At 46.9% G+C, this 23,474-nt stretch overlaps 1 protein-coding gene across 1 annotated transcript; it reads right to left on the bottom strand.

Annotated features, from left to right (window-relative positions):
- Positions 1–470: 470 nt before the first annotated feature.
- Positions 471–22,348, bottom strand: bltp3a (bridge-like lipid transfer protein family member 3A). Its single transcript, XM_086159596.1, has 21 exons — positions 22,194–22,348; positions 19,078–19,240; positions 16,758–16,796; positions 16,429–16,520; positions 16,156–16,345; positions 15,674–15,814; positions 15,421–15,591; positions 15,151–15,334; positions 14,990–15,076; positions 12,157–12,327; positions 10,154–10,284; positions 8,942–9,083; positions 8,611–8,804; positions 6,162–7,318; positions 5,911–6,089; positions 5,545–5,684; positions 4,240–4,390; positions 3,808–4,070; positions 3,518–3,626; positions 3,333–3,421; positions 471–2,334 (listed from the first exon to the last, which is right to left on the bottom strand). The coding sequence occupies exons 1-21, from the start codon at positions 22,235–22,237 to the stop codon at positions 2,218–2,220; spliced, it is 3,954 nt and encodes a 1,317-aa protein (XP_086015722.1). The 5' UTR covers positions 22,238–22,348; the 3' UTR covers positions 471–2,217.
- Positions 22,349–23,474: the final 1,126 nt, after the last annotated feature.

The following is a 23,474-nucleotide window of genomic DNA, read 5'->3' as shown; positions in this document are numbered from 1 at the left end:
AAGATTTTCCACATACTAAGAGGTTCACAGAACCAATTTTATATTAGTCTCAATGAAGTGACAAAGACGATACAAAAATCCCGATATTCTACACACACGCGCGCATACACACACACACACACACACACACACACACACACACACACATTTAAAACTGTCCACAGGGTTTCAACATTTCATCTCGCTTGGAAGATTTCTCAAGAACTCGTCCGGGGTTCTTGTGAAGTGACATTAAAACGAGTGCAGCTTCCTCGTGAGCGTGCAACCGACGAGCGCGGTTCATTCGCGAGCCGTGAACGACGCCGGTACGATTTTCCGGCACGTGCACGGCGAGAAAGGTGAGGGGAAGTCCAGGGCTGGGCAAGAAGCCCAAAACTCATTTTTACCAAAGAACCCCTGCAGGCGTTCGCGCAGAGCCGAATGCATAGATGGCGGATTCAAAATCTTAATTTAAAAAAAAACGGGCGTCGTTTTTTTTTTTTGTTTTTTTTTTTGGGTCACGTTTCGGCTTCACCGAATCGAATCCCATTGTAAGACTTTTTTTTTTTTTTTTTTTTTCCCAAAAAGCGAATTCTGAATCGTGAAATTGACGGCTTGCCGTTGCCCTGCCCTGAAGCGGCGCACCGGGCGAGCCTGCAGAAGCGGGAACGCTACAAAACACCGACTGCAGGCCGACCTCGGACACGAAAAGGAAATAACGCTCGACGTTCCGACGTCGGAATCGTCTGGAACAATCGAAATGCAGGGGGTTTCAAGGGAAAAATTGACATTTTCAATCCAAAGAGTCTCCATCAAGTTTAGTGTTACCCATCTCAGTCGGGATTTTGTTATTTTTTTTTTTTTTATTAGCCTAAAGCTCTCTATTGCTTAAATATTCTACATTCCCCTGCAAGAATCTGTCATTCGTCACTTGCGAGGCAACCGTGTTAGAAAAATAAAAATAAAAACACAGGTGGGTGCTTAGACAGGCTGCGGCCACCGGAGGTCTCCCTCGCGCACGCGAATTAAAAAAAAAAAAACAAGTGAAATGTTAGGAATTTCTGTAAACATTAATATGAATGACTTCCATCCCCCCTTTAAAAAAAGGCAAACCCGTATATATAATAGGTTTTACATAAATATAGCTCACGGGTGTGTGTCTTGTGAATGAATGAAATACTGTACCGTCTGTATGACTTGTTAATTATTGTTTCGCGGGTTTGACGCGACGCCGCGCGCGCCGTTGCGCGATTTCTCCGGTGATTTTCCGTGCGGTTTTGCAATCTGGGCCGCCGCTTTGAGAGAAAATCTCGATAAATACACACAGGAGACGATATGCATGATGAAGTGCGAGTTCAGGAGGTCGGGCCACTGCCTACGCCAAACAATGAGAACACGAAATGATAACACTGGCAGCACAGCCGGCTGCAAAACAGGTGTTCAAGGAGATCGAGTTTTTTTTTTTTTGTTTTTTTTTTCTGGAAGCTTCTATTGTCTTGCACCTTTTCAGGTCATGAGTCCGTGGTGTGAAAGAAAAAAAAAAAAAAAAAAAAAAAAAACGGTTGCGATGGCGAAGCTGCCGGTTTCAAAAAAAAAAAAAAAAAAAAAAATAGACATTATTTCACAACTCCAAAAGAAAAGGAAATAAAACATAACAGGGGAATGATACAGCCTGCAGTCGCTACGGTGTGTATTTTTTTTTTGGGATTGTTTCAAGAAAAAAAAAAGTGCAGTGTTTTCCCTACTTTTCACGTCACATTTTCAACATATAACAGCTAAATATATATACATATATAATACTTCTTAAATGGGGAAAAAAAAAAAAAAAAGTCACACGGATGTAATCTACATTAGTTTAGTCTTGCTCTCGTTTTATCCTATTTGTTGTAAAAATGTGCAACCGTTCACAAAGCATGCTTGACAACTTTTTAAAGTCGTGTTTCCCGAAAACGTCGGCCGGAGCCGAACGTGAGCGCGATTCTTCCCCAGGCGTGCGGTGCGACAAATACTGAAACCGGCGCGCGACGGGGGGAGAAACGACCCGTTTTGAGAATCGGGGTCTCGTACAGTAAATGGCGTGGAGTACCGGTGACGTACCTCAGAGTCGGACGCCTCCCCACGTGGAAGGCGCGACCGGGACTCTACGTGACGGCTTGTGAGAGGTGATCCGTTGCTACGGGTCGTCGTGTCAAACGTCGAGTTCGGGGCGAGTTCGGCTCGTACCGGCCGGACGCCGGCTCACAGGCGGAACGCGGGGTCGTGCTTTCTGACCTCGGCCAGGAGAAGGTCTCGGTCGTCGAGGGCCCGGGTCAGGGCCCGCCGGGCGTCGGAGAGCTGACCCTCCAGGGTTTGTCCCTGCGAAACCGAAGGATTGTTCAACTGCCGGGTGTCAGGCGGTCGCTGTGAATAGTAAACCTTCAGACCAAAAACTGGGCACGTTCTTCTCGTACGCACACGGTGTTTTTTTTTTTTTTTTTTTACAGGAAGTAACACTTAGAAGATCTAAACTCGGCCCGCGACCGCAGTTTGGATATTTGTAGCCCGGTTGTTGTTTTTTGCAGCAGTTTTCTGGTGTGTGATAATGTTCGTACACTCTTTTTCTTCTTCTTCTTTGGGCTTTTCCCTTCAGGTGTCGCCACAGCCAACCCTATTCTCTCTCACACCAACTACCTTCATATCCTCTCTCACTACGTCCAGAAATCTTCTCTTTGGTCTTCCTCCGGACCGCCTGCCTGGCAGCTCCACCTTCAGCAACCTTCTACCCAGATCTTAAGCATGGTTTGGACACGAACAGAGGAGTGTTTGTGTCCAAACCATCTTTGTCACCACTTTGTCTCAGTCGTACATGTCCCGCACCCCTATGACAAATTCTTTAGGCTTTTCCCTTCGGACGTCGCCACAGCGAATCCACCTTCTCTATCTCACCCTCTTCTCTGTATCCTCCTCTCTCACACGACCGAACTTCATATCCTCTCTCACTAAGTCCATAGACCTTCTCTTTGGTCTTCCTCCAGACCTCCAATTCCTGCATCCGTCTACCAATATATTCACTATCCCTCCTCTGCACATGACCCAACCATCTCACTCTGGCTTCTCTGACCTTCTCTGGCTTCACTCCCAAAGAGAACCTCAACATCTTCATCTCTGCGACCTCTAGTTCCGCCTGCTGTCTTTATGTCATTGTTACAGTTTCTAGTCCAAACATCATGGCTGGTCTCACCACTGTCTTGTCCACCTTTCCTTTCATTCTGGCTGAAAGTCTTCTATCTCTTCGTACCCCTGACACTTTTCTCCACCCATTCCAACCTGCTTGAACCCGTCTCTTCGAGAAGGATAGAAAAGACGCTTCCTACCTTGCTCCGCTGAACGGGGCAGGAAATGTCGAAATCCGAATCCTCCGCGGGAACGCCTGCCGCCGGCTGGGGCTCGCCGCCTTCTTCGGCTGAAATCAGGAGAGGAAATCGGGGTCACTTCCCGTTCGTCTTTCTCCGAACCCGACGGGGCTGAAGGGCGCCGGACCCCGGGCCGCCGCCCGCACCTCTGAGCCGCAGGACGCCGTCGTCGCCGCGCTCCAGGAGCAGCCGCTCCACCATGATAGTCGCCGGGATGGGCTGGGGGGCCGTCGGGTAGATCCGGGGGCCGTCGTCCTAAAAAAAAAAACAATCACATCGTCATTCATTCACTCATCATCTGTGACGCCGATCCTGCACATCTACCAGCTGTGACTGGTGGAGGAGCGAGGATCCCCCCGGACCGTCAGTCGCGTTCACCCTCTCGTTCGTACATCTATAATTCGCTATAAGTACGAGAACGCCGGCGATAACTCGCCTTGAGGGTTATCGTCACATCGCGCAGGTGCAGCTTCATCGGCTGCCCGTCGACGCTGAACTCGTCCTCCAGGAAAGGCCCGATGTTGGCCAGCGTGGAGGCCAGCAGCTCCGCCCGGCAGTCCTGCACGCGCACGTCCAGGAAGCCAAGCGACTCGGCCATGGCGGTGTGGCGCGCCGCCGACGGGCCCATCTCCGCGCGCAGGCGCACCGCCGGGCGGGCGCGGCGGCGCGGTCGATCCGGCGCCGAAAACCCCGGCGGAGCTGACACAACACAGGGGACCCGTCACGCTAACAGCTAGCATCTCCACGCTAGCATAAATCAGGTCGGATTACCAGATACGAACATATTATACATTATTACGGGTGGTCGTTTTTTGGTTTTTACCACGTCGGGAAACGCTTTTTCACGCACGCCGACGGCAGAGGTTACCTTGCACGAGCCCGGCCAGCAGGTCGGACACCCTGACGTTCCCCAGCTGCAGGGTGCTGACGCCCTGGGCCTCGGCCGCCACCACCTGGTCCTCTCCTCGCACCTCCAGCGTGCAGGCGGCGCCGCTCAGGGCGAGCAGCAGCACCGACGACTGCCAGAGACATCAATTGCTGGATTTACGCGAATGTCTCAGATGTAAAACAACAATTTTTATCCTCGTCGGTGTCACTCTGTTTGTATCCTTCTTATTTTTGTCGTTGTTACTGTTGCTGTTCTCATCCCCTGTTGTTTAGGTTGTCCGTTATCACCCTTGTTGTTGTTTTTTTTCATTCTGTTGTCTATTTTTATAGACAACATTTATAGACTTTATGTTGTTCTACTTGTTTTTCCCTTGTTTTTCGCGGGGGTTACGTTCCAAATAGAACCCGTCAGCGAAGTAGAAACCTTTATTTTTTTTTTTACAATTATTATACAATTAAATACTCTATTATACATTGAAAAGAAAGAACAAACCATTTTACAGGCTCAATCATTTGTTTCACAAATAAAAGTACTGTACTTTACAAACGTTTTTTTCAACAAATAACTTCTGTACTGTACTGTCAAATAATAATTCTAAATGTGAACAGAAGGCTTCAAATGGCGGAGATTAGCTCCGCCCACCGCGACCCGAGGAATTGGATTAAACGGGAGAAAATTAAAAATGATTATAAAAAAAATTGCAGACAGTTGCAACCCTTTTTGCATCCTTACTTAAACTTATCGCTGCTGTCGTCCTTATGTTTTTTTCTTCCTTCTTTATGCAACGAACGGAAGATTCATTCATTCCGTAATGCCAACGTACAGCCGCGTAGCTTTTACCTTCCCTTTGCATGTCCAGAAGTTTAACTTTATCTGCCATAGATAGCATCTTCCGCTGCCTTTTGGGCCCTTTTGTCGCTCCAGAGCGTTTTGTCAACATTATGGGTTTTAGAGAAACTCGAAATCGCGAGAGAATTTGCACGTACGTCATGTGAATTCGGCAAGCTGTTTTACGTACGTGTACATATTCAACTGCGACGTTATTGACGCACAGGTAGAGAAGAAGCGGCGTGACTTTTTTTAGCCAATCAGAATGCAGAACACCGCGTTAAAAGTAAACCGCGTTATAGCGAGGGATCGCTGTGTATTTATACTCATATTTATTGTTGCGCTGCTGTGACAAAAGAATTTCCCCCATGGGGATCAATTAAGTATTATCATAGTATCTAACTCTTACAAATTCGATGTACGCTCGTCTTTTTTCACAGCGACCTACACACTCACCACGTCCGGAGGCGCCTCCTCGGTGCTCTGGGAGAGGGAGCTGCTGAGATCGGCCGAGGACCCCCCCTCCGTCCCCGGGGCCGGGCTGCCTCGGCTGCCCGGAGGATTGCTCCCGGGACGCATGGACTCCATCCCCGACTCTATAAATTATAATTACAAAGAAACACACATTCACTCTGTCATTCCCGTGTCATACAGAGACACACACTCGCTCGCTCACACACACGTGCGACCATTCACCCCCTCATTCACACAGACAATATTGTCCATATTGGGACAATATTGTGATATTGCGAATAATATTGCGAATCAGGAGCTCCAACCGCTCGGCGAAAGCGAACGCGGACGCTCGTAAATCTCCCGCACCGGATTCCAGGAGGACCACGAAGTTGTCGCTGGCGTCGCTGTCCACCGAGAGGTTCTCGTCGGGCAGGCTCCCGTCCAAGATGGCGCTGTCGAAGGAATGCTGGGACGGCGACTGCTTCATCGCCGGGTGCCGCGCGGCGGCGGCCGGAGGGGACTCGTCGTTGCGTTGGACGGCCTCCCTGTGAACACGCACGAATAAACACGGAGGGAAGCGCGGGAGCGCCGCACGCCGGAGTCGGACGCGCTCTTACTTGGCCTGCGGGCTGAACAGCTTGCTCATCCCCGAGCCGCGGCTCAGCATGCTGAAGGCGTCCTTCGTGATGGAGAAGGCTCCTTTGGTCAGGTCCAGAGAGGCACTGATGGCGTCTTTGGTGGCGTCCTTGGTGACGCTGATGGCGCTGGACAGCTCGCCCTCCAGGCTGAAGGTGGACGGCTCCCGCGAGAGGGCCGGCGACGCGGCGGGCGAGAGGAGGCGGCGTTCCCCCTGCGCCTCGTCCTCCTCCACCGCCTCGCGCGCCTCCTCCACGCCGCCGTCCTGCTCGTCCTCTTCGAACGCCGCGTCGACGGAAGGGACGCCGTTCTCCAAGCCGCCGTCCTCCGGCGCCGGGTGATGGGCGGGGGAGATTTCCGAATCCGTCATGCTCGCGCTGTCCGTCTCCGGGGTGCGGGGGACCTCGCCCTCCGGTTCCGCCGACGCCGGGGGCAGCAGGAGGCCGAGCTCCGCCGAGTCCACCAGGAGGGCGAGGCAAAGCGTCGCCGTATTGGCCTTCTTGCCGCGAGCACGCTTGTCCACCCGCAGATCGCGACCGAGCTCCGCCCCCAAGCGAGCCATGGCGTCCTTCATCCTCAGTAGGGCCACGTACTGGTAGTGGTTGAGCCAGATCTTCAGCGGGGTGACGGTGTGAGCCAACAGGTGAACGGAGGCGAAGGCGGCGTCTTCGCCGGGGGAGCCGGGGGGCGACGGGCGTCCGGGCCGGAAGGCCTCGGGCCGGCACATCCACACGGAGGCGGCGAACGGCTCCACGAACGGCTGCGTCTTGCCCTTCGGGAGCCTCCGGGCCCCGTCGAAACCCAGACTCACCCGGGAGAGGCTGAGGGACCAGACGTCCCGGGAGCGCAGCTGCTTCCTGTCGAAGGGTCGGGGTTCGGTGTCCTCGCAGTGGCGGAGGAAGGTCGTGGGGACGGCGCAGAAGGCACTCTGGTCTCTGGGGTAGGGAGGAGGAGGAGGAGGCGGCGCCGGATGGAAGAAAGCGCTGGCGGTGAATTTGTCGTAGGCGGTTTTGAGATCGGGCCTGGAGCCGTGGGGGCAGTGGCGGGTGTTGCTGACCGCCGCCTGAGGGACGGTCACGCAGAGGGACTGCGGACGCTCGGGGTGGTCCAGGATGGACGAGTCCAGGGGGATTATCAACTGCAGAGAGAAGAAACAAAACACCGCGTCAGGAATACGTAGAGTTACACCGGGAATTCGACCGACGAGTGTATTAGCTGCGGCGTTTCGGCGCTCGGTGGATTTTTCGCTTTGCCACTTAGATGGCGGGAACGTCAGGCGAAGCCGGTCGTGGCGGTTTGATGGTTTTAAAAAGAGGAGCGGCATCGCTCCGTCCATAAGAGCTAAGTTTAGCCTAAAAGTGTAGCAAAGTGTGCATGTTAAACTAGCAAGCAAGTTGAGGATCCTCCTCCACTCATCTCCTAAATGAAAGGAAATAAAATCCCCTTTATTTCTTTACATTCTCTTCTTTCGTGTATTATTATTTTTTATACATTATTTGCTAATTACGAAGTAAATTTTTCTTATTTAAAAACCAAAACACCAAACGAAGGGGTTGGAGCGGATTATTAGCGTTTCAATTAATCTTTACGATGATTTCAAGCTCGATCACAGAACCAATTTAACTTCTGAGTAAAGGTACGGTAAGAGTTTATTGCGAATTTAATTCATAACCTTCGTAATTTAACTTTGGTGGAGGAGGATTTGTTGCTAAATGGAGCACTTTGTCCATAAATTAAGTTTAGACATAAAGTGTAGCAAAGTGTTACATTAGCTAGCAAGCTATAGTAGCCGGTAAGTTGAGGATCCTCCATCGCCCATCTCCAAAATAAAAGGAAATAAAACCACCTAATTTCCTTACCCTCTCTTCTATTATGTATAAGTATTTGTTTCTACATTATTTGTTATTTTCCGAAGTCATTTTTTCTGATTTAAAAACTAAACACAAAACTAGGGAGTTAGAACGGGTTATTAGCATTTTAAGTCATTTTAATGGGGAAATTTAATTTGATACATTAACAAACTGAGTAACGAGCTCAATCACATACTGTAACTAATCTAACTCAAGTTTGAATTACGAATTTAATTCATAACCTTCGTAATTTAACTTTGGCTAAGGAGCTTGGGGGACTCTTTCATTGGTTGCTTTATCCTTAACTTACCGGCTACACACTTAACGCTACAATGCGTTGCTAAATGTAACATGCACGCTTTGCTACACTTTACGGCTAAACTTAGCATTTAGCGACCGAGTGAAGCCCCCCTTCTTTTTAAAGCGCAAATCCCCGAAAAATCCCGCCTTCTCACGGACAACGCTCTCCGTCGGCGGCGAGATGCGGCGACGGAGAGTCCGACGAGTCCACGACTTGTTTTAAACGCCGCGTCGCGGATCTCCGAAAACTCCTCGGTTCGATAGCCGAGGGCGTTTTCACCTTGAGCTGAGCCGCGTCCAAACGCATGTCCACGTGCTCCTCGGCCTTGCTGCTGTCCTGCAGGTGGTAGAAGGCTTTGACCTGGTCCAGCGTGTGCAGCAGCCCTCTGGAGAACAAATTGATCCACAGCACGCTGGCGGCGTCCACGCACAGCTGGAGGCTGTTTATCTGGGCGTACAAGCTGGACGTGGGAACTGGAGGCGGAGGGGAGAGTCGGGCGAACGGGAGATCGTCACCGGTTGTTTTTTTTTGCGGCGACCCAGACGGCCGTCGAGGTTGTTTTATAGCAAAAAAAAAAAAAAAAAAAAACACTTCCTGGTTCTCCCCTTACCCGGTACGCTGGGGTTGTCTGGGAAGTAGTACTCCGTGAACTGCAGGTGAACTGCCGGGATGCTGTCGGGTAAATGCAGAGCTTTCCGATTACACGACAACAAAGATTGCGTCTTCTTGTTTTGCCGGCCCCTCGTGGACACCTGAGCCAGAGAAGTGTCATCGAGTTAATGTTTGTTCAGAAGTTTATTAGGACAGTGTACAAATACATTAAGCACAGAGGCAGAGATGTTTGTACCAGATTATAGCTCATAGCTAATTTCCATCGGCAGTCCTGGACAATACAAATATAAAACTGTATAAAATAGACAATATATTTAAAATATACTGATAGGCAATACAATAACTATACAATATATAAACAGGCAGTAAAATATGTATTTTGCAATGTGAGCGCGAGTGCTCTTTTGGTGATTTCCATCAAATCGTCTTTTTTTCCCGATTTGCGCCCGCAACGCTGTTTTCGAATTTTATTCCCGCTACGTCTTTCATTCACTGTCCGGATCGGGGCTTATTTTCTTTTATTTCTCAGTCCTTACTTGTCGGCCCGCGTCTATCTAACTGCCGTCACGGCTGCTGATTGTAGCCAGGAAACGTGTCTCTTTACTGTCGACGGGATGATCATTTGAAAAACGGAACGCGCCTCGAATCGTTGACTTATGGGGAAATTTCAATTCGCACATCAGAACGCGGAAAGTGCAGCAGACGTAGGAAGGTTATAAACATAAGTTAAACACAATAGCAACCGAAAATGAAAAAAAAAAAAATGGAAAACTCGAGCAGAAACGGCTGCGTGGACGAGTCCTTCCCCCCCTTCGCCGGCCGGACACGAATCACGTGCTGGTGTAAATGACATTTTTCATTTCATCCTGAGGTTGCTCGCGGTCGCTCTTCAGCCGAGCGTTCACGCGGCACCGACCCCGAGCCCGACTTCTCATCCCTCTTTGTCACGGTGTCGCTTCTAGAGGGCTTCAAATGTGTATCGGAGAATATTTACCGCTTTCTGGTTTTTACGTTCGATAAGATACGACAACAGCGAAAGCGGCTACGTTTCCCTTCACCGATACTTCTACCGAGGCTCTCGGCGGCGCCGCTACGAATCCTACGTCTGTTTCGGCGAGATAAAGTCCGGAGGCTTTCCGACTCTGGACTCGAAGCGGGAACCGGCTAAATTTTGAGCGTCGGGTCCGATCGGCGGACGATAAGCGCTTGCCTGGTGAATGTCCACGTCGTCCATCCTGACCACCACGCAGCTGGAGCGCAGCCTTCGCAGCGCCGTGCCGGCGCTCCTGCCGGACGCCTGCTCTTTGTCAGGGTGGCTGGACTTGGGACTCGTCGGTCCGTCTGGAGCGAGTCGGTGGCAGAGAATACACTTAGCGGAAAGGATGTTTTCAGAGCAATTTCAAGTGTTATCGGCCCATTTATTGTGGTGAAATCAAATAGATGCTGCCTGATACTGATTTCTTGGTGATTCTATGATAGTTCTGGTGTAGTTTTCATTTTAAGTGGATGCTATAAAGCTCCCAATAGTCAATTTCTGTGCATTTCTCTTAAAATCACAAACAATGACTAAATTTAATTTTTTTTTTCCCAGAGAAATTTCAAGTGTTATTGTCCGATTTATAATGTTAAAATCATTCGGATGACACCTGATGTTAATTTCTTGGTGGTTCTATGATAGTTCTAGTATAGTTTTCATTTCAAATGGAAGCTATAAAGCTCCCAATACTCAATTTCTGTGGATTTCTCTTAAAATCACAATTACTGAATTTAATTTATTTTTTTTTTTTCAGAGCAATTTCAAGTGTTATTGTCCTAGTTATCATGTTAAAATAAATTGTATGCAACCTGATGCTAATTTCTGGGTGATTCTATGATAGTTCTGGGTGTTTCTATGATAGTTCTGGTGTAGTTTTCATTTCAAATGGAAGCTATAAAGCTCCCAATACTCAATTTCTGTGCATTTCCCTTAAAATCACAATTACTGAATTTAAATTTTTTTTTTTTTCCAGAGCAATTTCTAGTGTTATCGTCCTATTTATCATGTTTAAATCAATTGGAGGCAACCTGATGCTAATTTCTGGGTGGTTCTATGATAGTTCTGGTGTAGTTTTCATTTTAAATGGAAGCTATCAAGCTCTCAAAACTCGATTTCTGTGCATTTCTCTTAAAGTCTCAAACAATTACCGAAATGAAAATGATTTTTTCAGAGCAATTTCTAGTGTTATCGTCCTATTTAGCATGTTTAAATCAATTGGGGGCAACCTGATGCTAATTTCTGAGTGGTTCTATGATAGTTCTGGTGTAGTTTTCATTTTAAATGGATGCTATAAAGCTCCCAATACTAAATTTCTGTGCATTTCTCTTAAAATATCAAACAATTACTGAGTTGAAAATGATTTATTCAGAGCAATTTCAAGTGTTATTGTCCTATTTATAATGTTAAAATCATTCGGATGACACCTGATGCTAATTTCTTGATGATTCTATGATAGTTCTGGTGTAGTTTTCATTTCAAGTGGAAGCTATAAAGCTCCAAATACTGAATTTCTGGGCATTTCCCTTAAAATCACAATTACTGAATTTAATTTTTTTTTTTTCCAGAGCAATTTCTAGTGTTATCGTCCTATTTATCATGTTAAAATAAATTGGATGCAACCTGATGCTAATTTCTGGGTGATTCTATGATTGTTCTGGTGCAGTTTTCATTTTAAATGGATGCTATAAAGCTCCCAATACTAAATTTCTGTGGATTTCTCTTAAAATCTCAAACAGTTACCGAATTGAAAATGATTTTTTTCAGAGAAATTTCAAGTGTTATTGTCCTATTTATAATGTTAAAATCAATCAGATGACACCGGATGCTAATTTCTTGGCGATTCTATTTTAGTTCTGGAGCAATTTTCAATTCAAATGGATGCTATCAAGCTCCCAATACTCAATTTCTGTGCATTTCCCTTAAAATCAGAAACAATCTGAATCTCCACTCGTCGACTATTTGATTGTATCACAGGATTTCCATCGGCAGAAGCTCCGGCGTCATGAAGAATCATGGCGGCGAACACACCCGTAACCATGTCGTACTTTAGCACTTTTATGTTAGCATGAAAACTTTCTTCTTTCGGCCGGGGATACGAGCTGTTTGACGAGGAGCAAAACCTTTCTCAACTACCAGTTGAGAAACAAACGAGTTCCCGGTGAATTCTGCACTTATACCTTGACCCGTCTTTGCAGGCGAGCCCTTGCAGGGTTGGGGTCCCTCGCTGTGCGGCCCGGGGAACCCGGAGGCTTCGGCCCGCCTCTGGTACTCCTGCAGCAGCTTCCCCGCCCACTGGGCCTGAGCCTCCATGGCTCCGCTGTGGCGCTCCCAGTGCCGACAACCGTCAGCTGCACAGGAAAGGGTCACGATGTAACATTAACAACGGATACGTGCGTTATTGTGTGTTCTCACGGCGTGATATTGTGTCCGGCAGCTTTTTTTAAGTCGAAGCTCTGCGCGAGCTTTCGATGCACCGTAAATCGTAACCTTGACTTTCGAGTCAGGAGCGAGCAGGACGAGCGTTTGGCACCGATATGACCGTGAAGTGGCGTTTAAAATGAGTCAGACGCGCCGCCCGCCGCCGGGTAGCCCAGAGGAAATCACGGGAAAACACGAGCGAGGTGCTGCAGACTCGACCGCGAAGAGACGGAAAAGTTGTCGTCGGTAAGATACGGTGATGGAAAGCATCGTCTGTGAGAAGGCGGGAGACGTTTTCGGGGATTCGGTGCGGCGGAAGAGTGGTTTGAAGCCGGTCGGGGACGGTTTGGTGGTTTTAAAAAGAGCACTTCGTCCATAAATTAAGTTTAGACAAACAGTGCAGCAAAGTGTTACATTAGCTAGCAAGCTATAATAGCCGGTAAGTTGAGGATCTTCCATCGCCCATCTCCAAATTAAAAGATTTATTTCCTTACCTTCTCTTCTATATGTATAAGTAATTGTTTTTACATTATTTGCTACTTTCCGAAGTAATTTTTTCTGATTAAAAAACTAAACACAAAACTAGGGAGTTGGAACGGGTTATTAGCATTTTAAGACATTTTAATGGGGAAATTTAATTTGATACATTAACAAACTGAGTAACGAGCTCGATCACATACTGTAACTAATTTAACTCATAAGTCAAGTTTGAATTACGAATTTCATTCATAACCTTCGTAATTTAACTTCGCTAAGGAGCTTGGGGGACTCTTTCATTGGTTGCTTTATCCTTAACTTAACTTACTGGCTACACACTTAACGCTACAATGCGTTGCTAAATGTGACGTGCACACTTTGCTACACTTTACAGCTAAACTTCGCATTTAGCAACGGAGTGAAAATTAGACATAACGTGTAACAAAGTGTGCAAGTTACATTTAGCAACACATTGTAGCATTAAGTTTGCAGCCAGTGAGTTAAGTTTAGGATAAAACAACAAACGGAAAACTCCCACAACCTCTGCTCATCTCCTCCCATCTTCAAGGTAAATAAATTTAATAAAACCGGTTTATTTCTTTGCACTCTTTTATACACTTTTTGTTATCCATATAGTACATTTTTCTTATCTAAGAACACGTACGAAAACCAAGGGGCTGGAACGGATTAATAATATTTCAATTTCTTTTAAAGTGGAAATTTAATTTGACATACCGTTGCTAAATTGAGTTATGCACTCGTTCAGCGGTTAAAGTTTAACGGGACTGATATTCCTTTCTTTTCCTCTTTTTTTTTGTCTCGGAACGTAACATTATGATTTCCTGCCAGAAGCAGAACCGCCGCCAGACGAGGTCGGCAAATGAAGCATTTCCTACCTGATGGAAAATGATCAGATGCGTCCCATAATTTAATTTTACGGGCCCTTGCTCAGTTCAAGATTCTCCCCATCAGTAAAAGAAAAAAAAAAAAAAAAAAGGAAATTCCGTTAATTTTAGCCCGTGCCTCGGGGGGGGGGGGGGGGTCACCCGAAACGAACGTCGCTGGAAGACCTGGACGGCGAGGGTGATAAAAGCTTTGTTAAATTGACCGCAATCCCTGACAAAAGGTGGCTCCCGGCCTTACTTTTAACCCCCCACCCTCTCCCGAGCCATTAGACGCCGACGTTTCAGCGAGGCCGCTTTGCTCTGGGGTGTCTGAGTTACCGTATTTTCACGACTATAAGGCGCACATAAAAGTCTTAGATTTTCTTCAAAATGTGCGGCGCGCCCTGTGTGTTGTTGTTGTTGTCAGGCGGACTTAGTAGAGAACATCATGAGAACGTTAAAGGGGGAAGTGTGGGCGTTGATTGTATATAAAAGAACGGGTGTGTGCGTTATGCAGAGCATCATTGTTTTAACAACCCTGAAAACATCGCCGACAAACACATCCAGCCACATGCTAACATGGGCGAGGCGCCGCTCATTTTGGACGTCCCTTTGAGTCGCACTGTGGCGAAGAGGGGGACCAGCACGGTAGCGATACGCACAACGGGGTACGAAAAGTCTTCTTGGAGACCACAGTTTCACTAAGAGTGGAAGGCAGCGAATGGATCGTAGACGCTCGGGCTAACGTGTCTGCCGGCACTGTTGTTCCAGCTTTCGCAAAAGCCGGCATCATTTCTGAGGAGCTGCGCGGCGCAGAAAGCAACCCTGACAGTGAAGAAAGTAAATCTGGCATGTTTGACGGAGATTTAGCGCAGATGTTCAAATCAGAAACAGAGGATGAGGACTTCGATTGGTTCGATTGATGACGATTACCGGTAAAAAAATGTGAATACCAAACTCAGTTTTGCTCCCGCTCTATTTTTAAATACGCAGACTTGTATGCTTGTGTGTGTGTTGTTGTAAGATGGACGTAGTAGAGGACGTTAAAGGGGGAAGTGTGGGCGTGGGTTGTATATAAAACCCGCGCCTTATAATCAGGCGCGCCTTATATGTGTGTTAAATACAATGATGGCACACATAAGTGAGACTGCGCCTTTTAGTACGGTGCGCCTTATGGTCGTGAAAATACGGTAACTTATGGCCACAAATATGACGCGGGCCCTGCACTCACCGAGCCTGTGCACGGGATAGTAGTCGAAACCAAGCTTCCTGAAGGTCAGCTGCATGGCGCCCTGCAATCCCGGCGGCGGCGCCTCATCTGGAGAGCATCGGTTACAGGTGATGAGCCCGAGCGGCGAGCTGTGAGGGTTCGAACGTCAGAGCGCGACCGACCGTCATCCATGGAGGAGCTGTCGTTGCATATGTGCAGGTCCAGGCGGGAGATGAAGGTGTGGTAGGAGGATTCCTTGACGTCGAAGAGGTCAAAGCACTGGCTCATGTTGCTGGCGGGCGGCGGCGGCGGCGGCGGCGGCGGCTCCGCCCAGAGGCTGTGGATCCCGGGGGACGGCGGCGCGGTCTGAAATGTAGCGAACGTGGGAAACTGAAGCAGTAAAGCTAAAAAAAAAATCCCCGAAAATCAGGTTCGCCGACAATATTTGGCACCTGCAGCGACTCGGCGGCCATGTTCTTCCTCTGCTGGGCCGACTTCTCCATGGCCTCGCTGAGAGATTTGGCGTAATGGATGATGGCTTTCAGCTGAGAGTCGGTCAGCACCCACAGCAGGTCGTCCAGGATGAAGAGCAGCTTGGAGGCCAGCACGTTACAGTCCTTTATCTAAGCAGAGCCATGAAGTACATGTGACTAATTTGGAATAACGCGCGGTAACAGTAAGTGACGCGCGTGAACGTCTTCTCACCCTGCGTTTCAGAGCGATGCGAATGCGCCCCTGGTTGGTGATGAGGCGTAACGGCGTGCTGCCCAGATCCTGGTCTTGGCTCTCGATGGCGTCTGCCTCTATCCTCAAACTCTGCCAGTTGATTTCTTTAAATGTCAACACCTGAGGGAGAGGGGGACGCGCCTTAGTATTCAGTTTATGAGCAAACACGGCATGTGTGTGTGTGTGTGTGTGTGTGTGTGTGTGAATTGATTCCCAAAAGAAAAAAAAAAAAAAACAGCATGCTTCCACTGATGACTAACTAATCCGAGCTATTCCGAAACAGAGTACAAGTCGTCGCTCATTCGGACCAAAACAATCGTCTCGATGGGACGACGCGTCGGGTGCAAAGTGCTTCTACAGCAGAGAACTCCATTACCGAAAACTGGTAAAAAAGTTCAATTTAACCCCAAATTAAGCTTAACAAACAGCGGTCAGTAGATGAGCGGCGTGCCACAGTCCACCTCTCCTCTCTTTGGGTCCGTGATGCGGGTGTAGCGGAGGTCACTGCGCTGCCATTTGGGGTTGAGGCTGTTGCCTTGCAGCTGCCAAAGCTCGAAGGAGGCGTGGAAGGCGCGGGCCTGAACCTTGATGGTTATGGAGTTGATCCGAACGGACATTCCCTCCACCACTTTCTCAGCAAAGCCGTACTCACTGGGGGAAGACAATTTGTGACCGAAAGCACAAAATGGGAGTTGGGATCTTAAACCTCATTTACGGTACGTGAGTTAGCGCACCTCTGTCCTGCGGTGATGGCGATGGGCGACGGGCCGTTTGGAGGACGCGGCTCCTCGCAGGTCCTCATCTCCACCTCTACCTTGTCCAAAAACTGCACAGAAAGACCAAACCGGCTTAGCGCCTCCGCTAACGCGGAAGGAGCCCATCATTAATGGATGATAATGCGGACCGGACGCCCAATGAGGCGATTCGGCCGAAACAGCGCAATGACAAAAAGCGGTGGCTGGAATCCTTCAAAAAGGAGAGCTATTTCTGGCTCCACGTCTAAATATAGTCGTTGCAGAGACGAGCGAGATTCTCCCGCGGGCAGAAATGACGAAGTTCCTACCAGGCAGATGGGGCTGGTTTTCAACTTGGTCCATTGGATCTGAAAAGAGAGAGGGCGGCGGGGTCAAAGGAGTCGGCGCTCTGCACTGTTTGTCATTCACGGGGCGCGGCGCCGCCGCAACAACGGCGTGCACAGCCAACAACACCGCAGCGCCGTTAAGAGGTAGTTAAACTGAGTGATGATCCAAGGATAGGAAAGTGAGTCGCTTAAGACCTGGTGTCAAATTAGAAAAAAGCAAAATAAAGATAACGTTACCGAAGGATAACACATAAAACCTATGACTATTAATGTTTACGCTTTGTAAAGCTTGACCTTTGTTGAAGACTCACATCTGAGGCAAAGTTTGGAGACTAATATTGTGTAAAACGGCACAATTAGTAGTTACATTAACTAGCTGGAAACCATTTAGGTATGGAAAGTCTTCATATTGGTTAGTTAGCGGCTGCAAGCATTGTTGCTGTTCGCTGCTAGTGGCCATTTTTGCACGATTACACTGTTATATATTGTCTACCTATCAAGTCCTATCCTGTTTATACTGTTAACACTGTTTATTTTTAGTTTAGTAAAAGATAACTTTCTTGTACTGTCCACTTTCAGCGGTGAGTAGTTGAAATTTCTCCACTGTGGCACGGTTAAAAGAATATTCTATTCATTCGTTCGTTTATTCATTCAACATCTACACCGCTAATGCTCAGCTGTCATTGGCCGGGAGGCACGGTTTGCCGGCCAATCACAAGGCCACATATAGAGACAGAAAACTATTCAACCTCTCATTCAAAAATTATAGAGACGACCATTAATTCATTCACTCACTCAGGTGTTGTCACTGTAAGCATTGCTGTACGCTGCCAGTTGCCACTTTTGCACATATTTATATATGGGTTATATTCTTTTTTTTTATATTTTTCCTTATTTTTATATTTTTCCTGGTATTTTTTATCTGGAAGCCAACAAGGCTCAATGGAGGTCGCGTGTTCCCGCTGAATTCCGGTTGTGGTTGAAGGCATCTACGGATCATTACGGCACGATTTACTCGTGATGTGTTGAATGGCTGGAATGCGTGAATGGTTTCCACGGATACGGGACATCTTTGAGGTCGCGTATGTCACCACGGACCCCCGGAGGGGAGGAGAGTATCTGCGAAACCGTTTCAAAAGATGTATCCGAGGCGGGCTTTTGTGGTATTTCACAATATTTTGGAGATATTAGCTGATGATGCAGCTATTTGTTTTTATTTATATACGCTTTCAAGTGGAGCGTCCGGCGCTCTGCGATCGGGGTTGCTGGTAGCTGCGTAGCGTGGGTCGGAAATGTTTCTGAGATTACTATTTCTGAGAAAGTTACAACTACGCTGCTGCAAAAGGTCTTCAATACATCATGCTCATGTTTTCAAACCCATTGCCGTGTTGTTGTAAACAAACAAAAACGGCGGTGAAAGAGGCGGAACAGACGCTCGCGTTTGGCCTTGATTTCACTTCCCTTTAACCCCTTCGGCATCCCAGACGCCTTCTGAACACGTGCAACAAAACGCCCGTGACTAACCGGATGAGTGAGTGATTGAGTCGCGGACTGGCTTGCCGCCCAGCGCCAAAAATAACTACACACACACACACACACACACACGCAGGTTTTCAGTGTCGGGGAGGGAGGGGGGGATCAGGATCAGGTTTTTCGAAAACAAACAAACAAACAAACCGCCCACACGGTGCTTTTAACTTTTTCTCCAAACAAACTAGCTGGGTTAAGTTCATTGTGAAACAAAAACCACACCGGGGGGAAATCTTCGGACCGCTAACCCGTGACACCACCTTACCGAAACTCGGTAAGCCGCGGTTTCTCAATGTGCAGCTGTACAAAAATGCAAAAAAAAAATAAATAAAAACGCTAGCATCAACAAAAAAAAAATCACCAGTTTAGAGCCTTGAGTTCTACAGAGGAGCTGATCTCTAGTTTCTGGACACACACAAATAGGTTAATAGAATACGTAACATGCAGCAGTTCAATAAAAAAAACAACATTAAAAAGATCCTGTGCAACAACATCAAGCCCCTGTGATGCTCGGCGTCGGCTTGCTCAGCGTCACTCTGCCCTCTGGCCTTTTGTGCTCGTCTGAATCGCAGTTTGCTTCCATTATCAAGCGCCGGCGCCGTCAGAAGTGGCGTGCTCTCAGCGCCGGCCTTATCCTCCCATACTCTCTGCACACTGACGTGAAAGACTGACTCCGAGGCATGGAATTACGGAAGGCTTTTATGGATTTCCACCAATGTTGCCCTGCGACTCGCGAGTGTTGGACCGCTTACACACACACACACACACACACCCTGATGGCAGCTTTGTTGCAGTAGACCCGTGTGACAGCCAACCAGGTGGGCAGGTCGAGCATGTTCTGAAGAACCTCTTCGTCGAGCTCCAGGTTTGACAGCTGCCCCTCCCCCTTCAGGGTGCTGAGGTTGATCTTGTCCGGCGACAGATTTTTGGTGAACCTAAGAGGCAAAGAGATAAAATGTTAGAATCGAATCTAAAATTCTGTTTCAAGATTCAGGGTGTTTTTTGGACTCGGGCTATTGCGCAACGGCCGTCGTGTCACGGAGAGCCGGCGTTCTGAGTAAATCGATTTGCGAAGCATTCGCCGCGTCGCGTGAAAAATAAAAAATAAAAAAATCCCAATGACGGTTAAAAAGAAAAAAAAAAAAAGACTTTGTGCTTCAAAGAGCAGCGCTAGATGTTCAGCGAGGGGGCTACAAATCATGACTCACCGGTTGGTCGCTGGCTCGGACTGCGTTGTGAATAACGGACGATTTGTCAAAACTTAATTTGTTCAAATGAAGCTTAAAACCTAAAAATTTGTCAAGCCTAATGCCCTGATTAAGCCCCATAGAGCGGTCAGAGGCCGAGCAGACATTTCCAGAGTGCAGCCAAACAGCCCCGCACTGTTTGGACACTCATTTCTTAATTTCACATGAATCTCCTGTTCGAGATGATGATATATTTTTTGTTCATTTTAAAAAGAGAGCCAAGGCTAAGTGTCTCAGAAGACCAGCGGCAACTCAAGGGCCGTCATCGCTGATCATCTTCCTCCATCTATCCTCCCGTCTCAAACCAACTACCTTCACGTCCTCATTCCCTCCATCTAGAAATCTCCTCGCTGGTCTTCCTCAAGACCTCCAGATCTTCAGTCCTGATCCTTTCCGTCCTCATCACTCCCAAAGAAGAACCTCCACAACTTCGTCTCTGCTGCCTTTTACTCAGTGTCTGTAAACGATACAGCCTTGCTGCTCTCGCCCGCCGTTTTGTACGCATGAAATAAAGGTTGAGAAGGGAACTAATCAAGCCGAGGCAGAAATAAAAGGTTCAAATCAGATTCCCTCCTCCAACCCTTCCCTGACGCGTATTTATCCTTCTAACCCCGACCAGCTCAACTGGCTGGAAGTCCGCCTGCGAGAGGATCCACAGTGCAAGGAAAACAATCAAATATTTGCCGAATATCACGAAAGCCTCCGGTAAAGGTTTGCATTCAGCATTGTGGAACTTTAAATCCGTAATAAACTGCAAATGTTTGCTGACATTTGCAATTAAGGCACGACACCAGCAGAGAGAGACTAAAGTGGCGCTAGCAGCATAAGCTAACAGCTGGGATTAGTGTGGGTTTTAACATGAGAGGAATTCCAAAGCTAATCCAAGACAAGAGAGAGGTCATTGTAAAAACTTGGCCAAATGTTGAAAAGTGTTTTGATTTGTAATTAATGCAAAGCCAAATGTGCTCAGGATCTAACTTGAAATCCATTAAGAAAGTCAAATGTAAACACACGGTAATTATTGTGAAGATCGGTTTATCGTTGTCACTTTTTGACGCAAAAGCAAAATCTTCTTCATTCAGCGGTAAACTACAGTTGTGTAATGAAACATTATAGAGAAAGAGTAATAAAAAAAAGTGAATGACACATGCCTTTCATTTTTTGGAATTAGAACCAGCCACGAGTCACTTGGAGTATATTTAATTGGATTTTACAAATTGTTAACAAAATAATGAGAAGATGGATCGATTGCATAAATATTCCTGTTTGGATTAAAGGGAAACATCAGCATAAGAATGACTAAAATAAATTCCAGACAGCGTCGTGTCAGAAAAACAAGGTGATATTTTGAGGACTACTGAATAAATGTATTTTTAATAATTAAATTAATTTAAAAAAAAAACAACAATAACTCATTTACATATTTATTTCTTGACTATCCAAGGCCTGATTTAAGCCTCTGTGTAAAATACTCAGAGACCAAGACAATGGAGAGGAGGATGTTGTGAGTCAGTTTAACAGCAAGCCTATTACTAAACACACACACACACACACACACACACACTCCAGGTTTGTAATTAACTTTCACCCAGCCAGCTGGAGTCAGAGACTTATTTCAAACTCTGTCCTTCAAGCCAAAATCATTTCTCAATAACTTAGAGGGAGAGCCAGGCTCGTTGCAGTAGAAGTGTGTATATTTATAGGAAATCCTTTGTAAAAATGAACAGCTATCACAGAATAGGAGGCTGTAATAGGTTTATATTGAAGGGGTGCAACATGGGAAACAAATCAATGGCAAAGCCAAAACAGAAATGCCTTTTAGCGACCCTGATAACAAGATCATGTCTCTCTGGAAAGCAATTATCTGTCCCTGTCCCAGTGCAGACACCGCTTCCCCATTTTTCCCTGTTGAGAAGACATTATTGGTGAAATAGAGTATTAAATTCACTACAATAAATTTTGCAGCGCTGTGTGATTGAAATACTGGAAATGCCATCAGCTCTCCTACGTCCCAGAAACCCTGACTAACAGCTGCATGCGTAGAATCCACTAAAAATAAAATGATGTGGGGGGGGGGCGTAGAAAATCATATGTTAAGGGACTTCTTAGATCTACTGCAAGTTTCTTGCAATAAAAATATATAAAACAAATGTTGTATAAGATGTTCTCCATGACACAAGGTTAGATGACAGTAACCATTGACAGGTTGGAGAGTATTGATAAATCAGGACCACTGGGAATGATGTTTACATCGATGCACACATTTTGGACAATGAAGGAAAAACAAATTTATGAACGAAAATGTGAAATATAAGTGTATTTATGAAATAAGGGCCCTGCGGGTGTAAAGCTGCTACAGCCAGAGGTCTTCATCCACTGTCCCCTTCACGTTAAGTTGATGTGGTGCGTTCAATGTCCCCTTTATAAGTACGATACACAACGACAGTCCAAGACAGAGTGCACTCACTGTGAAAATGAACGCATCTCCATAGAGATGAGGTGGAAAAATAACAGTAATAATATTAATAAAAGTAAGATTCAGGCGGAGACGTTGGAGCCATCACCCGGCGGAGGGGGGTTGTGGTGAGGGGGGAGGAAGCTAACAGGCTAGCACACAGAGTCGAATGTGTCTGTCACTTACCTTGACAAATGTTTCAGGATTTGCTTCTTGATAATCCCGGCCATTTTGAAGGTGTCGAGTGGGATTTCTGTGTTCGGTAAACGTGTACTAGCTGGCGGGGACCTCTATGTTGTACACAACGCTGGATGTGAGCATCTTGCTAGCCGCCGCCACCGCACCGCACAGCACAGCGCAGGCTAGCTTAGCCTGGCTAACACCTCGCCACACTGGATAGCAACCGTAGGCCCCGCCCCCTCCCCTTCCACTCGGCCTTACGCCCCGCCCCCACCAGGGCTCAGCCGCAAAATAGCGCCATCTAGTGGCCGGTTGAGGAAATGCGAGTGGTTCCACAAAATGAGGAACATCTAGAAGTGGAAGTTTGCTCTGGAAAAGTGAGGAATGAAGGTTAGTGGCAGCAAAACAAGAATATATGGGTGTGAATGAGAGGAACCCAGGTGGAACGGTGAGGCTAAAGGGAGTTGGAGGACTTCAAGTACTTAGAGTCCAAAGCGTAGGAGTGTGGAAAAGAATAATGTATCCTTTATTAATCCCTGTGTGGAAATTCATTCTCTGCAGTGAAACCATCATGGATGGACCATGAACAGTCGGCTGCCGTCCTTCAGAGCAGGTCCGGGTTCAGTGTCTTGCTCAGCAACACTTCGAGGAGCCTGGAATCGAAGATAAGTGCTTTCCCGCCTACGCCTACATGTATATTATTCCATGTACTATTTATGTATAAATCAGAGTTATTGCACAGAAGACATCGGAACTATTTCACATATGGAGAATTATTACACTATTGTTGATGTAAAAGAAAAAACAAATATTGAACCAATTGTTTTTTCATGTTTTCATGTGTTTTTTTATTTAGCTACATTGAAATTGAATTATCTCTTTTTCAAATATGTCCTTCATTTCCTTTCATTTGCACACACTTCAATTTTTCTACTTTTTATGACATTAGATATTTTACTGCTTGTACATTATTAACCACTCCTACTGTGGCGGTGTGTAAATTGAAATTTCCCCACTGTGGGATAAAGCACTGTTTACATTTCTTTGCGCTGTTTCCATCACATTGCAATAATATGGTTATTATTCTCCATCTATTTCAACCAGCTTGAAAGCATTTCTTCACTTCTTCTCCACCCTCTCCTTTGCTCTGGACTGTTGACACTCGATACTACTCCGCTCTCTTTATCGCTACTTTAAAATCCTCCACCTTCTTTATCTCTACCCAGCAGCATATTTTATTACATCACAATAAAGATACAGGCAGGCAATCAGCAGCCGCACTCGCTA

The sequence above is a fragment of the Fistularia commersonii genome, chromosome 14 (assembly GCF_037954325.1).
Source record: "Fistularia commersonii isolate RoL2024-O1a breed Wild chromosome 14, RoL_Fcom_v1.0, whole genome shotgun sequence".
Classification (NCBI taxonomy): domain Eukaryota; kingdom Metazoa; phylum Chordata; class Actinopteri; order Syngnathiformes; family Fistulariidae; genus Fistularia; species Fistularia commersonii.
This window is presented reverse-complemented; position numbering and strand designations above follow the sequence as displayed.

Coding starts and splice junctions, on each gene's coding strand:
- bltp3a (XM_086159596.1), bottom strand. CDS start 22,237: ATGGCCGGGATTATCAAGAAGCAAATCCTGAAACATTTGTCAAG. Junction 7,319..8,610: donor TGGACGCGGCTCAGCTCAAG/GTGAAAACGCCC, acceptor TTCTCTCTGCAG/TTGATAATCCCCCTGGACTC. Junction 2,335..3,332: donor GCCCCGTTCAGCGGAGCAAG/GTAGGAAGCGTC, acceptor TCGGTTTCGCAG/GGACAAACCCTGGAGGGTCA.